General features: G+C 45.8%; 1 protein-coding gene across 1 annotated transcript in view; it reads right to left on the bottom strand.

The window, feature by feature from the left end:
* LOC106597385 (lysine-specific demethylase RSBN1L) overlaps window positions 1-11917 on the bottom strand; it is a 91778-nt gene that overhangs the window by 20663 nt on the left and 59198 nt on the right. The window contains exons 4-5 of the mRNA XM_045722468.2: window positions 2981-3118; window positions 2493-2635 (exon numbers count right to left, since the gene is read on the bottom strand). Coding sequence (XP_045578424.2) covers window positions 2493-2635; window positions 2981-3118 — 281 coding nt within the window. The remainder of the gene's footprint in view (window positions 1-2492; window positions 2636-2980; window positions 3119-11917) is intronic.

Here is an 11917-nt window from a genome sequence, read left to right as displayed (position 1 = left end):
GGTTACCGTGATGGACTGCCTGCACGCGCCATTTTTATCAATAAATCACCATCAGAAAATGTTGTGTGGTATTATTGATATATTTACTATTTTATTCACGTTTTTCAATTACCAGTGGTAAATCATGCGTTCCGATTTTTGCATAAATTGTAATGGGCGCATAGTATGTGTGTAAAATAATGTTTTGAAGGTTGTACTGATTATGATGAGCTAAGCTAATTCCAGCTATGTGTATGGAGCCATGTTTGTTGACATACAATGCATTCTGGGTTTCACGTAATCGTCTGTTTGACCAAAGATGTTATAACAAAATGAGGTGAGTAAGAGTTCACTCATTTTTTGAGGACTTCTGGAAATGAATGGTGGTATGTGAACAACGGTAGATGACACACCCCTTCAACATGCATACTATAAACAGACCAAACTCATCTTGTCTTCTCTCATTATCTTCGCTTTCTGTGAGGAAAAAAAGCATGGTGGCGCGCTGAAACTAATTGACGGATTCCTTTCGATTTCTAGAAAGTGTTTTACCTAATTATTTCGATCAATGGTGAGCTCACTCGTGATGTGATTAATTATACATAGTAATTGCTATTAGCTAATTTATATAGTAGTTTACGTCAGCCGAGAGTTAGAAAATGAGCGTTCTAAACGAGCGTTCTAAACGAGCGTTCTAATCACACGGGGTGTGATCGTACGCTTCAGGGACCACTGTAGAACGTGTGAAAGGGTTAACATGACGATGATCTCATCTAGGCTCCACTCTCCCTCCCCTCTTTTCGTCTCCCTCCCCTCTTTTCGTCTCCCTCCCCTCTTTTCGTCTCCCTCCCCTCTTTTCGTCTCCCTCCCCTCTTTTCGTCTCCCTCCCCTCTTTTCGTCTCCCTCCCCTCTTTTCGTCTCCCTCCCCTCTTTTCGTCTCCCTCCCCTCTTTCTAAGCAGAATCCATTTGCTACGGCAGTAGCCTACAATGACATCATGATGATAAACTAAGCAGAGATGAGCTAATGGCCTCATCCTGAGAAGCTGAGCGGTTCAGAGATGAGCTAAGGGCCTCATCCCGAGAAGCTGAGCGGTTCAGAGATGAGCTAATGGCCTCATCCTGAGAAGCTGAGAGGTTCAGAGATGAGCTAAGGGCCTCATCCTGAGAAGCTGAGAGGTTCAGAGATGAGCTAAGGGCCTCATCCTGAGAAGCTGAGCGGTTCAGAGATGAGCTAATGGCCTCATCCCGAGAAGCTGAGTGGTTCAGAGATGAGCTAATGGTCTCATCCTGAGAAGCTGAGCGGTTCAGAGATGAGCTAATGGCCTCATCCTGAGAAGCTGAGAGGAGCAGAAAATAGCAAGACTTCTTTCCTCTGCGTCCCAAATGACACCCAATTCTCTATAGTGCCCTACAGGGCCCTGGCCTGGTTAAAAGTAGTGCACTATGTAGGGAATAGGGTATAATTTGGGAGGCAGACCTCATGTTTATGGAAAGCAACAATACAGTCAGGACATTAAGAAGGAAAGAGAGAGGAGGATGAAAAGAAATAGCCAATCGCTGGACAGAGGGAAGTACATTCTGCACATGTGTAGTGTGGAAAAGTGACAGACACTTAAGCCGAAGCCAATATCAACATCAACCATCTCTTTCTAAAATTATCAGACGAAATTGTTGAAACCCCTATTACTAGCCTGTTCAACCTCTCTTTCATATCGTCTGAGATTCCCAAAGATTGGAAAGCTGCAACGGTCATCCCCCTCTTCAAAGGGGGAGACACTCTAGACCCAAACTGCTACAGACCTATATCTATCCTACCCTGCCTTTCTAAGGTCTTCGAAAGCCAAGTTAACAAACAGATCACCGACCATTTCGAATCCCACCGTACCTTCTCCGCTATGCAATCTGGTTTCAGAGTTGGTTTCCATCCAACTACCTCATCTCCATACTGTTTCGTTTATCTTGCTCCTTTGCACCCCAGTATTTCTACTTGCACATTCATCTCCTGCACATCTATCACTACAGTGTTAATGCTAAATTGTAATTAATTCACCACAATGGTCTATTTATTGCCTTACATCCCTTATCTTACCTAATTTGCACACACTGGATATAGTCTTTTTCTCTATTGTGTTATTGACTGTACGTTTGTTTATTCCATGTGTAACTATATGTTGTTTGTGTCGCACTGCTTTGCTTTATCTTGGCCAGGTCGCAGTTGTAAATGAGAACTTGGTTCTCAACTGGCCTACCTGGTTAAATAAAGGTCAAACGGCTATTTTAAAAATGTAGGGATTAGTTAGGGTTACAATTATGGTTAGGATTAGTGGTTAGGGAAAATAGGATGTTGAATGGAAATAAATTTTAGGTCCCCACGAGGATAATAGGACATAACGGGTGTGTACCCACTTAAGACCCTGAGTAGTTCCTTTTGAAGTAGGATCCTGTAAAAACACACATCTGCATCTCTGTGTGAAAGTAGGACCTACTACCTGTGAACACCGGAAGCCCTCACCTTCTCCTTATGTAGGGAGACTTTGGTATGTCAGCAACAGGGATCATCTGTTCCCCAGGTCGTACCCACATGATGGGCCCGTCATCACTCTCTGTTGGACTCTTCAGCTTCAGACTGGAGAACGTACCCCACGGTAACGTCCGCTGGAGGGAGAAGTGTACGCCAGAGTTACAATAAGGGAGGAATAGAATGATAGATAGAGGTGTGTGAGAAAACAAACAGGAAAAAGGAAACCCAATTTTTCAGACATCCATCAAAACCAATGCTTTTTTGTTGTTGTTGAAAAACCATAATTACTCTTCTCAACCACTAGAGGGCAACTTCCTTTGTTTATAGATTAAATTAGTTGAATTCTCCCTAAACAATGTGGCCTGAACTAAAGTTGTTTGTAACCCAGTGAAAATGACTAAATCCAACTTATTACCTATAGATTGATTTTATCTATAAATGATGGATCTATATCATTATTCTGTGTCAGGGCTACTCACCTCTAGGAAGGGCGACTCCTCCAGCATAGAGATGAACTCTGGGAAGTAATCCCCCACCTCCTCGTCCACTGCCCCCACCAGACTGATCTGACGCATGGCACCTGCCCGGTACGTCCCGTGGCTGTACGTTCTCTTTACCTAGAACACATAGTAGAGCACAGTAGAACGGTCAGTAAAACAGTCAGAAGACCAGTCCACTGGAGCGTTGAGGTCCAGACAAAAACATTCAAGTCAGTTGAACTGAATATGAACAGTACTCGTTCCCCTGAGGACTGATGTCCAACCACTACCCCTGACCAGAGAGATGCAGTGTGTGTTGGTGTGAAGGCTGGGCCATGTACAGAGCACTACTTCATGAGGACATCTGATGTTACAGCAGAATCAGTAGTGTGAATGCTGATCCTGTACAGTAATGATACTGGGAGATCAGACACTGCTCTGGTACTGGGGGGGGGGGGAGATTACAGACTTGCCCCCCCACACCCCACTGGAGCCACATAATACTGCAGCTCTCATCCTCTTCAACAGCCTCTCCTTCCCCTCATTCTGATTCTACACCATTACGAGTAGACCCAGTGAGGGGCTGACTGTCAGGACAGAGAGAGACAGTCACAATAGACCCAGTGAGGGGCTGACTGTCAGGACAGAGAGAGACAGTCACAATAGACCCAGTGAGGGGCTAACTGTCAGGACAGAGAGAGACAGTCACAATAGACCCAGTGAGGGGCTGACTGTCAGGACAGAGAGAGACAGTCACAATAGACCCAGCGAGGGGCTGACTGTCAGGACAGAGAGAGACAGTCACAATAGACCCAGCGAGGGGCTAACTGTCAGGACAGAGAGAGACAGTCACAATAGACCCAGTGAGGGGCTAACTGTCAGGACAGAGAGAGACAGTCACAATAGACCCAGTGAGGGGCTAACTGTCAGGACAGAGAGAGACAGTCACAATAGACCCAGTGAGGGGCTGACTGTCAGGACAGAGAGAGACAGTCACAATAGACCCAGTGAGGGGCTAACTGTCAGGACAGAGAGAGACAGTCACAATAGACCCAGTGAGGGGCTAACTGTCAGGACAGAGAGAGACAGTCACAATAGACCCAGTGAGGGGCTAACTGTCAGGACAGAGAGAGACAGTCACAATAGACCCAGTGAGGGGCTAACTGTCAGGACAGAGAGAGACAGTCACAATAGACCCAGTGAGGAGCTGACTGTCAGGACAGAGGGCGACAGTCAGGAGAATGAGATTCCACAACAGCACGACCTGCTAATGCAATAAAGTCAGAGTAGATCCTATTCAGATAAAATCAAATCAAATGTTATTGGTCACATACACATGGTTAGCAGATGTTATTGCGAGTGTAGCGAAATGCTTATGCTTCTAGATCCGACAGCTCTAGCTATTCCTGTTCTGAGAGACAGAGACAGAGCTAGTAGTGCTAGCGAACCTGTTTTATACAGTACAGCTGTATCTATTCCTGTTCTGAGAGACAGAGCTGGTAGTGCTAGCTAACCTGTTTTATACAGTACAGCTGTAGCTATTCCTGTTCTGAGAGACAGAGACAGAGCTGGTAGTGCTAGCGAACCTGTTTTATACAGTACAGCTGTATCTATTCCTGTTCTGAGAGACAGAGACAGAGCTAGTAGTGCTAGCGAACCTGTTTTATACAGTACAGCTGTATCTATTCCTGTTCTGAGAGACAGAGACCGAGCTGGTAGTGCTAGCTAACCTGTTTTATACAGTACAGCGGTATCTATTCCTGTTCTGAGAGACAGAGACAGAGCTGGTAGTGCTAGCTAACCTGTTTTATACAGTACAGCTGTAGCTATTCCTGTTCTGAGAGACAGAGACAGAGCTGGTAGTGCTAGCTAACCTGTTTTATACAGTACAGCTGTATCTATTCCTGTTCTGAGAGACAGAGACAGAGCTGGTAGTGCTAGCTAACCTGTTTTATACAGTACAGCTGTATCTATTCCTGTTCTGAGAGACTGAGACAGAGCTGGTAGTGCTAGCTAACCTGTTTTATACAGTACAGCTGTATCTATTCCTGTTCTGAGAGACAGAGCTGGTAGTGCTAGCTAACCTGTTTTATACAGTACAGCTGTAGCTATTCCTGTTCTGAGAGACAGAGACAGAGCTGGTAGTGCTAGCTAACCTGTTTTATACAGTACAGCTGTAGCTATTCCTGTTCTGAGAGACAGAGACAGAGCTGGTAGTGCTAGCTAACCTGTTTTATACAGTACAGCTGTAGCTATTCCTGTTCTGAGAGACAGAGACAGAGCTAGTAGTGCTAGCTAACCTGTTTTATACAGTACAGCTGTATCTATTCCTGTTCTGAGAGACAGAGCTGGTAGTGCTAGCTAACCTGTTTTATACAGTACAGCTGTAGCTATTCCTGTTCTGAGAGACAGAGACAGAGCTGGTAGTGCTAGCTAACCTGTTTTATACAGTACAGCTGTAGCTATTCCTGTTCTGAGAGACAGAGACAGAGCTGGTAGTGCTAGCTAACCTGTTTTATACAGTTCAGCTGTAGCTATTCCTGTTCTGAGAGACAGAGACAGAGCTAGTAGTGCTAGCTAACCTGTTTTATACAGTACAGCTGTCACCCAGTAGTAAAAGGCCCTGTTGAATAGCTAGAAGTACATCCCGGTCTCCTTCACTGTCTCACTTTGTTCCCACAGATCTGAGTACATCTGCTGAAAGATGTAGGTAAACCTCCTTTTTGGTTATCCGGAAGGAAAGAACAGAGGTTTTATAGCAGCTTCAGAGCCACAGAGAACCACAAACTCCCCTCCTGTCAGTCTCTGGACCGTAGGCCCAAGGGTCGCAGTCCTCCCTCTCTAACACGGTAATAAGACTTCACATAAGGAGCAGATCACTGCAAAGTCTCAATGTCCCAGACATCCTCCTGATTCACTTACAACCCTGTCTAATACAGCTATTACAGCCCAGCCATTCTTATCACCACAGAATATCCTCAGGCTAAAAAGAGAGTTCATCATAAGGCCAGTTTCTCCTGGAGCAGTCCATCTGTCTGAACGTTAGATAGTGTCAGAGGAACATCTGATTCAGGTAGTTAATAGATGATCTGTTTCTAAACATGACCCTCTACTAGAGGTCTCTGGGTCTTCACATGGTCAGCAGCAGTGTTGTGTAAAGGGACATATTACAACAGTCAATCATATTACCAAACTAGGGCTGACCCCAATTAGTGGACTGGTCAATTGTTTGGTCGTTAGGCTGTTGGCCGACCAAGATTGTTTTATATATACTGCTCAAAAAAATAAAGGGAACACTTAACCAACACATCCTAGATCTGAATGAAAGAAATAATCTTATTAAATACTGTTTTCTTTACATAGTTGAATGTGCTGACAACAAAATCACACAAAAATAATCAATGGAAATCCAATTTATCAACCCATGGACGTCTGGATTTGGAGTCACACTCAAAATTAAAGTGGAAAACCACACTACAGGCTGATCCAACTTTGATGTAATGTCCTTAAAACAAGTCAAAATGAGGCTCAGTAGTGTGTGTGGCCTCCACGTGCCTGTATGACCTCCCTACAACGCCTGGGCATGCTCCTGATGAGGTGGCGGATGGTCTCCTGAGGGATCTCCTCCCAGACCTGGACTAAAGCATCCGCCAACTCCTGGACAGTCTGTGGTGCAACGTGGCGTTGGTGGATGGAGCGAGACATGATGTCCCAGATGTGCTCAATGGGATTCAGGTCTGGGGAACGGGCGGGCCAGTCCATAGCATTAATGCCTTCCTCTTGCAGGAACTGCTGACACACTCCAGCCACATGAGGTCTAGCATTGTCTTGCATTAGGAGGAACCCAGGGCCAACCGCACCAGCATATGGTCTCACAAGGGGTCTGAGGATCTCATCTCGGTACCTAATGGCAGTCAGGCTACCTCTGGTGAGCACATGGAGGGCTGTGCGGCCCCCCAAAGAAATGCCACCCCACACCATGCCAATGCCACCCACCGCCAAACCGGTCATGCTGGAGGATGTTGCAGGCAGCAGAACGTTCTCCACGGCGTCTCCAGACTCTGTCACTTGCTCAGTGTGAACCTGCTTTCATCTGTGAAGAGCGCAGGGCGCCAGTGGCGAATTTGCCAATCTTGGTGTTCTCTGGCAAATGCCAAACGTCCTGCACGGTGTTGGGCTGTAAGCACAACCCCCACCCGTGGACGTCGGGCCCTCATACCACCCTCATGGAGTCTGTTTCTGACCGTTTGAGCAGACACATACACATTTGTGGCCTGCAGGAGGTCATTTTGCAGGGCTCTGGCAGTGCTCCTCCTGCTCCTCCTTGCACAAAGGCGGAGGTAGCGGTCCTGCTGCTGGGTTGTTGCCCTCCTACGGCCTCCTCCACGTCTCCTGATGTACTGGCCTGTCTCCTGGTAGCGCCTCCATGCTCTGGACACTACGCTGACAGACACAGCAAACCTTCTTGCCACAGCTCGCATTGATGTGCCATCCTGGATGAGCTGCACTACCTGAGCCACTTGTGTGGGTTGTAGACTCCGTCTCATGCTACCACTAGAGTGAAAGCACCGCCAGCATCCAAAAGTGGCCAAAACATCAGCCAGGAAGCATAGGAACTGAGAAGTGGTCTGTGGTCACCACCTGCAGAACCACTCCTTTATTGGGGGTGTCTTGCTAATTGCCTATAATTTCCACCTGTTGTCTATTCCATTTGCACAACAGCATGTGAAATTTATTGTCAATCAGTGTTGCTTCCTAAGTGGACAGTTTGATTTCACAGAAGTGTGATTGACTTGGAGTTACATTGTGTTGTTTAAGAGTTCCCTTTATTTTTTTGAGCAGTGTATAAAACACATATATGAGCCCATTTCAGTGAACTAATCCATTGCAGGAGGCCTAGACTAAAAGCCAATTTATGCTTGATCCGAAAATGTGGTTGGAGGCTCCATATGCAGGGTGTGACGCAATTGTGGAGCCTCCAGAGGCACGCAGAGGCTAAATCAAGCACTGTACCACATCGCCATGCCCCTCCCAAACGTAACAATGCGGAGGGCTCTGTAGAGATCCACATTGACAGTAGTTGGGGGCGGTACATCCTGTATAAACACAAACTCACTTCCTTGACAACAGCTCTGCACTGCTCCGTGATGCGCAAGAAGTATGACTGGTCTGACTGGTGCTGAGGCCATATCACCGTAAATGCTGCATGGCCAATAGAGACGTCTGATGCACCTCTCGCCTAACAATTTGTGCACATTCATTGTTTCATAACTTCATTGTGTGAATTGTTAGCGTTTGATTGTTAGTGTAAATCACTTCTCCATAACATATAGTGCATCACCAGCAGTACATTTACTCTTCATTCATATAATTTCTATCTACTGCCTCCTGAGTGGTGCAGTGGTAAAGTCACTACAGATCCGGGTTCAATCCCGGGCTGCGTCGCAGCCAGACAAGACCGGGATACTCATGAGGCAACGCACAATTGGCCCAGTGTCGTCCGGTTTAGGGGAGGGTTTGGCCGGCCGGGATGTCCTCGTCTCATCTGGCTCTAGCGATTCCTTGTGGCAGGCCGGGCACACACACGCTGACACGGTCGCTAGTTTTACGGTGTTTCCTCTGACACATTGGTGAGGCCGGCTTCTGGGTTAAGCGAGCTGCGTGTCAAAAAGCAGTGCGTCTTGGCAGGGTCGTGTTTCGGAGGACGCATGGCTCTCAACCTTCACCTCTCCCGAGTCCATACGTCAGTTACAGCGTTGAGACAAGACTAACTACCAATTGGATATCAAATTTGGCAAGAAAAAGGGGTCAGAATAAATAATACATTCTAATCTACAATTTTTGCTGCTTTGGTTATGGTAATTATTTTAATCAATTCAATATTACTATTCCAGTCTTCCCGTTCTCATTGTCAGAGTGGACACATTGTTTGCGGAGTGCACAACCTATTCTACACTTGTGAGAAACAAGTTTAGGCTAATTTCATTCCATTTACAAGTTGTCAATTTAGTCATTGTCTTTTGTTTAGAGCGTCAATGTTGAGTAAGAACACACAGAAATACAAGTAGGCCTATAGGCTACCGGAAAAATACTACAAGCCCTCTCCCTTTCAATAACCACTCAGCGTGAAAGTGAAAAATGTAATGCTCTGATCCAGTGGAAATATCATAAAATAGGCCTACCTGATTACTTGTTATCAGTGCTGGACTTGGACTGAAATAGGTTCCGGTACTCATTTAAGGTAGTGGTACTGTTTATATTTAGGTGCTTGAGCTCCACAATAGCTGCGAGTTAATATTCTATAAGAGTAATAACCGCAGTAGAAGATGTGAGGTGCCGGTACTCAGCTCTGGTAAGCTCCTGCCCAAGTCACGCACTGCTTCTTATGTGCAAATAGCCTACAGCTGTGTCTGTCCTGAGCTCACTGCTGGGGAAACTGAGGGCCCAGAATATTTTATACAACAAGTTCACTAGTGCTCAACCCAACTTAATAGTTTATACAATGTTTCAAGTTCATTGCAGACAGGCCATGTGTAGGCAATGTGATTTATAGGAGATTTTCTACCTGCAGACTGCAATGTTTTTATTTGTTGGCTTCATGTAGGCTATTTTTTACATAGTTGCCAATATAATTTACCTTTTAGGTTTGTATCATTTTCATTTAGATAGGTTGATTAACCACATGACAATTATTGAGATATTAAGACGTTATTATAAATTAAATGAAACTTTACGAAAATGTGCATCTGAACCAGAACGGACACGCAGATCGGTAGAAATGATAAGATAGATTTGCATTCAACATGAGGAAGGGTGCCAACTCCTCACGTATCCAATTACTGGTAACGTCAGGAGAGTAATGGCAGAATCTGAGAAAGCCAGCAGGAGAGGGAGGAGTTAGGTCAAATTAAGTGCTTTTTTCTTTCTGGTTATCTAGATCTCTGGCGCCCTCTTGAGGCATCAAACCGTAAGCTTAAAGCGTCAGACAAGCTCAATGATTTATTTAAAAAAAACACATAGGGTGTGTCTATATATGGAAAAATACACGTTTAACAATTTCAACCAATCGATTGGTCGAAAGAACAGACTACTTTCGGTCGACAAATCTTTATTTTTAGTAGGGGACAGCCATATACCAAACACATCATGCGTGCTGCACTTGAGCTTCAGGTTGTGATGCATGGAGCTGGAAGTGGGCTATTCCTGTCTGACAGGAGTCTGTTGAGCAGATGTGAGACATGTTCCCTCCATCCTGTCAGCTGTTGGTTGCCCCGCCAAAATAAACATTAAACCTTTATGACGGTTATTTTATTTTCTTCATCCATAATCGTCAGTTATATGGTAATTGTACCAACCCCCCCATCCCTCCTTTCCTTACTGCAGGCTGTTAAGATCAGTTATCCTAAATTGAAGCCAGCGGTGGAGGTCCTCAGAGGGCTGCAGCGTTTTAATCATGTTTGGAGACTTCACAGAGGACGTCTTCGAGAGGGTGTGTGTGTGTGTGTAGTGGTGTCTGGTGCTGTTTTTCCTGCCCTGAGGGAGCAAGCCACCAGTGTGAGTAAAGCACTGAAGTAGCCTTTTTTCTACTTTCTGCTGTGTGTGTGTGTGTGTGTGTGTGTGTGTGTGTGTGTGTGTGTGTGTGTGTGTGTGTGTGTGTGTGTGTGTGAGACAGGATCCTAGTCCACTTTGTTCCATTTATGGCAACAAGTCACAATGGAGGGGCCAGCGAAGGGTGAGTCAAGGGGGAAGGTGAGGGAGTTCACTGTAGTGGCCAGGAAGTAAGAGGACAACAGGGAGAGAGGATGAGGAGAGGTAGGGTGTCCTTGGGTGTCACCCGAGTGAATCTGTCAGAGAGACAGACAGCGAGAGACAGCGAGAGAGAGAGAGACCAGCGTAGAGCCCAACTCTGTATAACAACAGACTGTCTGGGGAATTGACCTCTCACAGGCCCCACATGCTCCCTGTCTACAATACACACCATCATCTATCACTGGGGAGAACACAAGTTCAGACACAAGGTCACTGGGCCAGGACTAGTAGACTGGTATTCCCTCAGACTGAAAGGAAGTCAACCTGGGAAAAAATACATCTTTAATATTCAATGAATATTGTTACATAATTTCAATCAATTGTGTAGTTGAAAATAGTGGATTGAAGTGTACGGGACAGAAGTATCTGAGCAGGGCTTGAATACTGTACAGGATTAATCATACTTAAATAAGGCGAACAAATGAATGGCATAGTTCAAACTGTGTGTACATTGAGCATGGGTGCTTCCCTTGTTGTTTCCAGGCTAAATGTGTTTCCATGATCACAACACTTAATATAGACCAGATATTATCTTCATTATCCATGAGGACACACACCTCTGAGGTATAGCCATCCCTCCTGTCTGTTCTCTCCTCCTGGGCGGCTTGCTCTGGGCACACTCTGTTTTACGCTAATGGACTCACTCACAGGTGAGAGAGATGCAAGCAGAGACAGAGACAGAGAGACACAGATTGCATCTGGATGCCCACTGCGCCCCTGCGGGTGGCTGTGTGTGTTAGTTAAAAAGGGAATGGATGGCCGATAAAGGCTCTTTCCTCTGGGATTTCTGGCCTGCCGCAGACTGCAGACAGACAAGGAAACCCACCAAGACGTTGTGCTCCTTCTGCAGCGTGGAGCCGCCAACACCGTGAGAAGCCAGCCAAGTACAGTCTAATACATGAATACATGGATACATCAAAAACAACCTACTTCCTCTCTCCCTCACCGAGAGAGAGCAGAGCTGAGCAGCCAAACCAGCCAGCCACATTCCCATAACATCTGATACACTCATACCAGGAATATGTCAATACTGCTGACACATCTCAACACACTACTGTACCCCTCTCCCCATGTGAGGCCCCCAGGCATCTAAACACACTACTGTACCTCTCTCCCCCTGTGAGGCCC

The sequence above is a fragment of the Salmo salar genome, chromosome 07 (genome assembly GCF_965601325.2).
Source record: "Salmo salar chromosome 07, fSalSal1, whole genome shotgun sequence".
Taxonomy (NCBI): Eukaryota; Metazoa; Chordata; class Actinopteri; order Salmoniformes; family Salmonidae; genus Salmo; species Salmo salar.
Note: the sequence above shows the minus strand (reverse complement) of the source record. Positions and strands in the feature narration are given on the sequence as shown.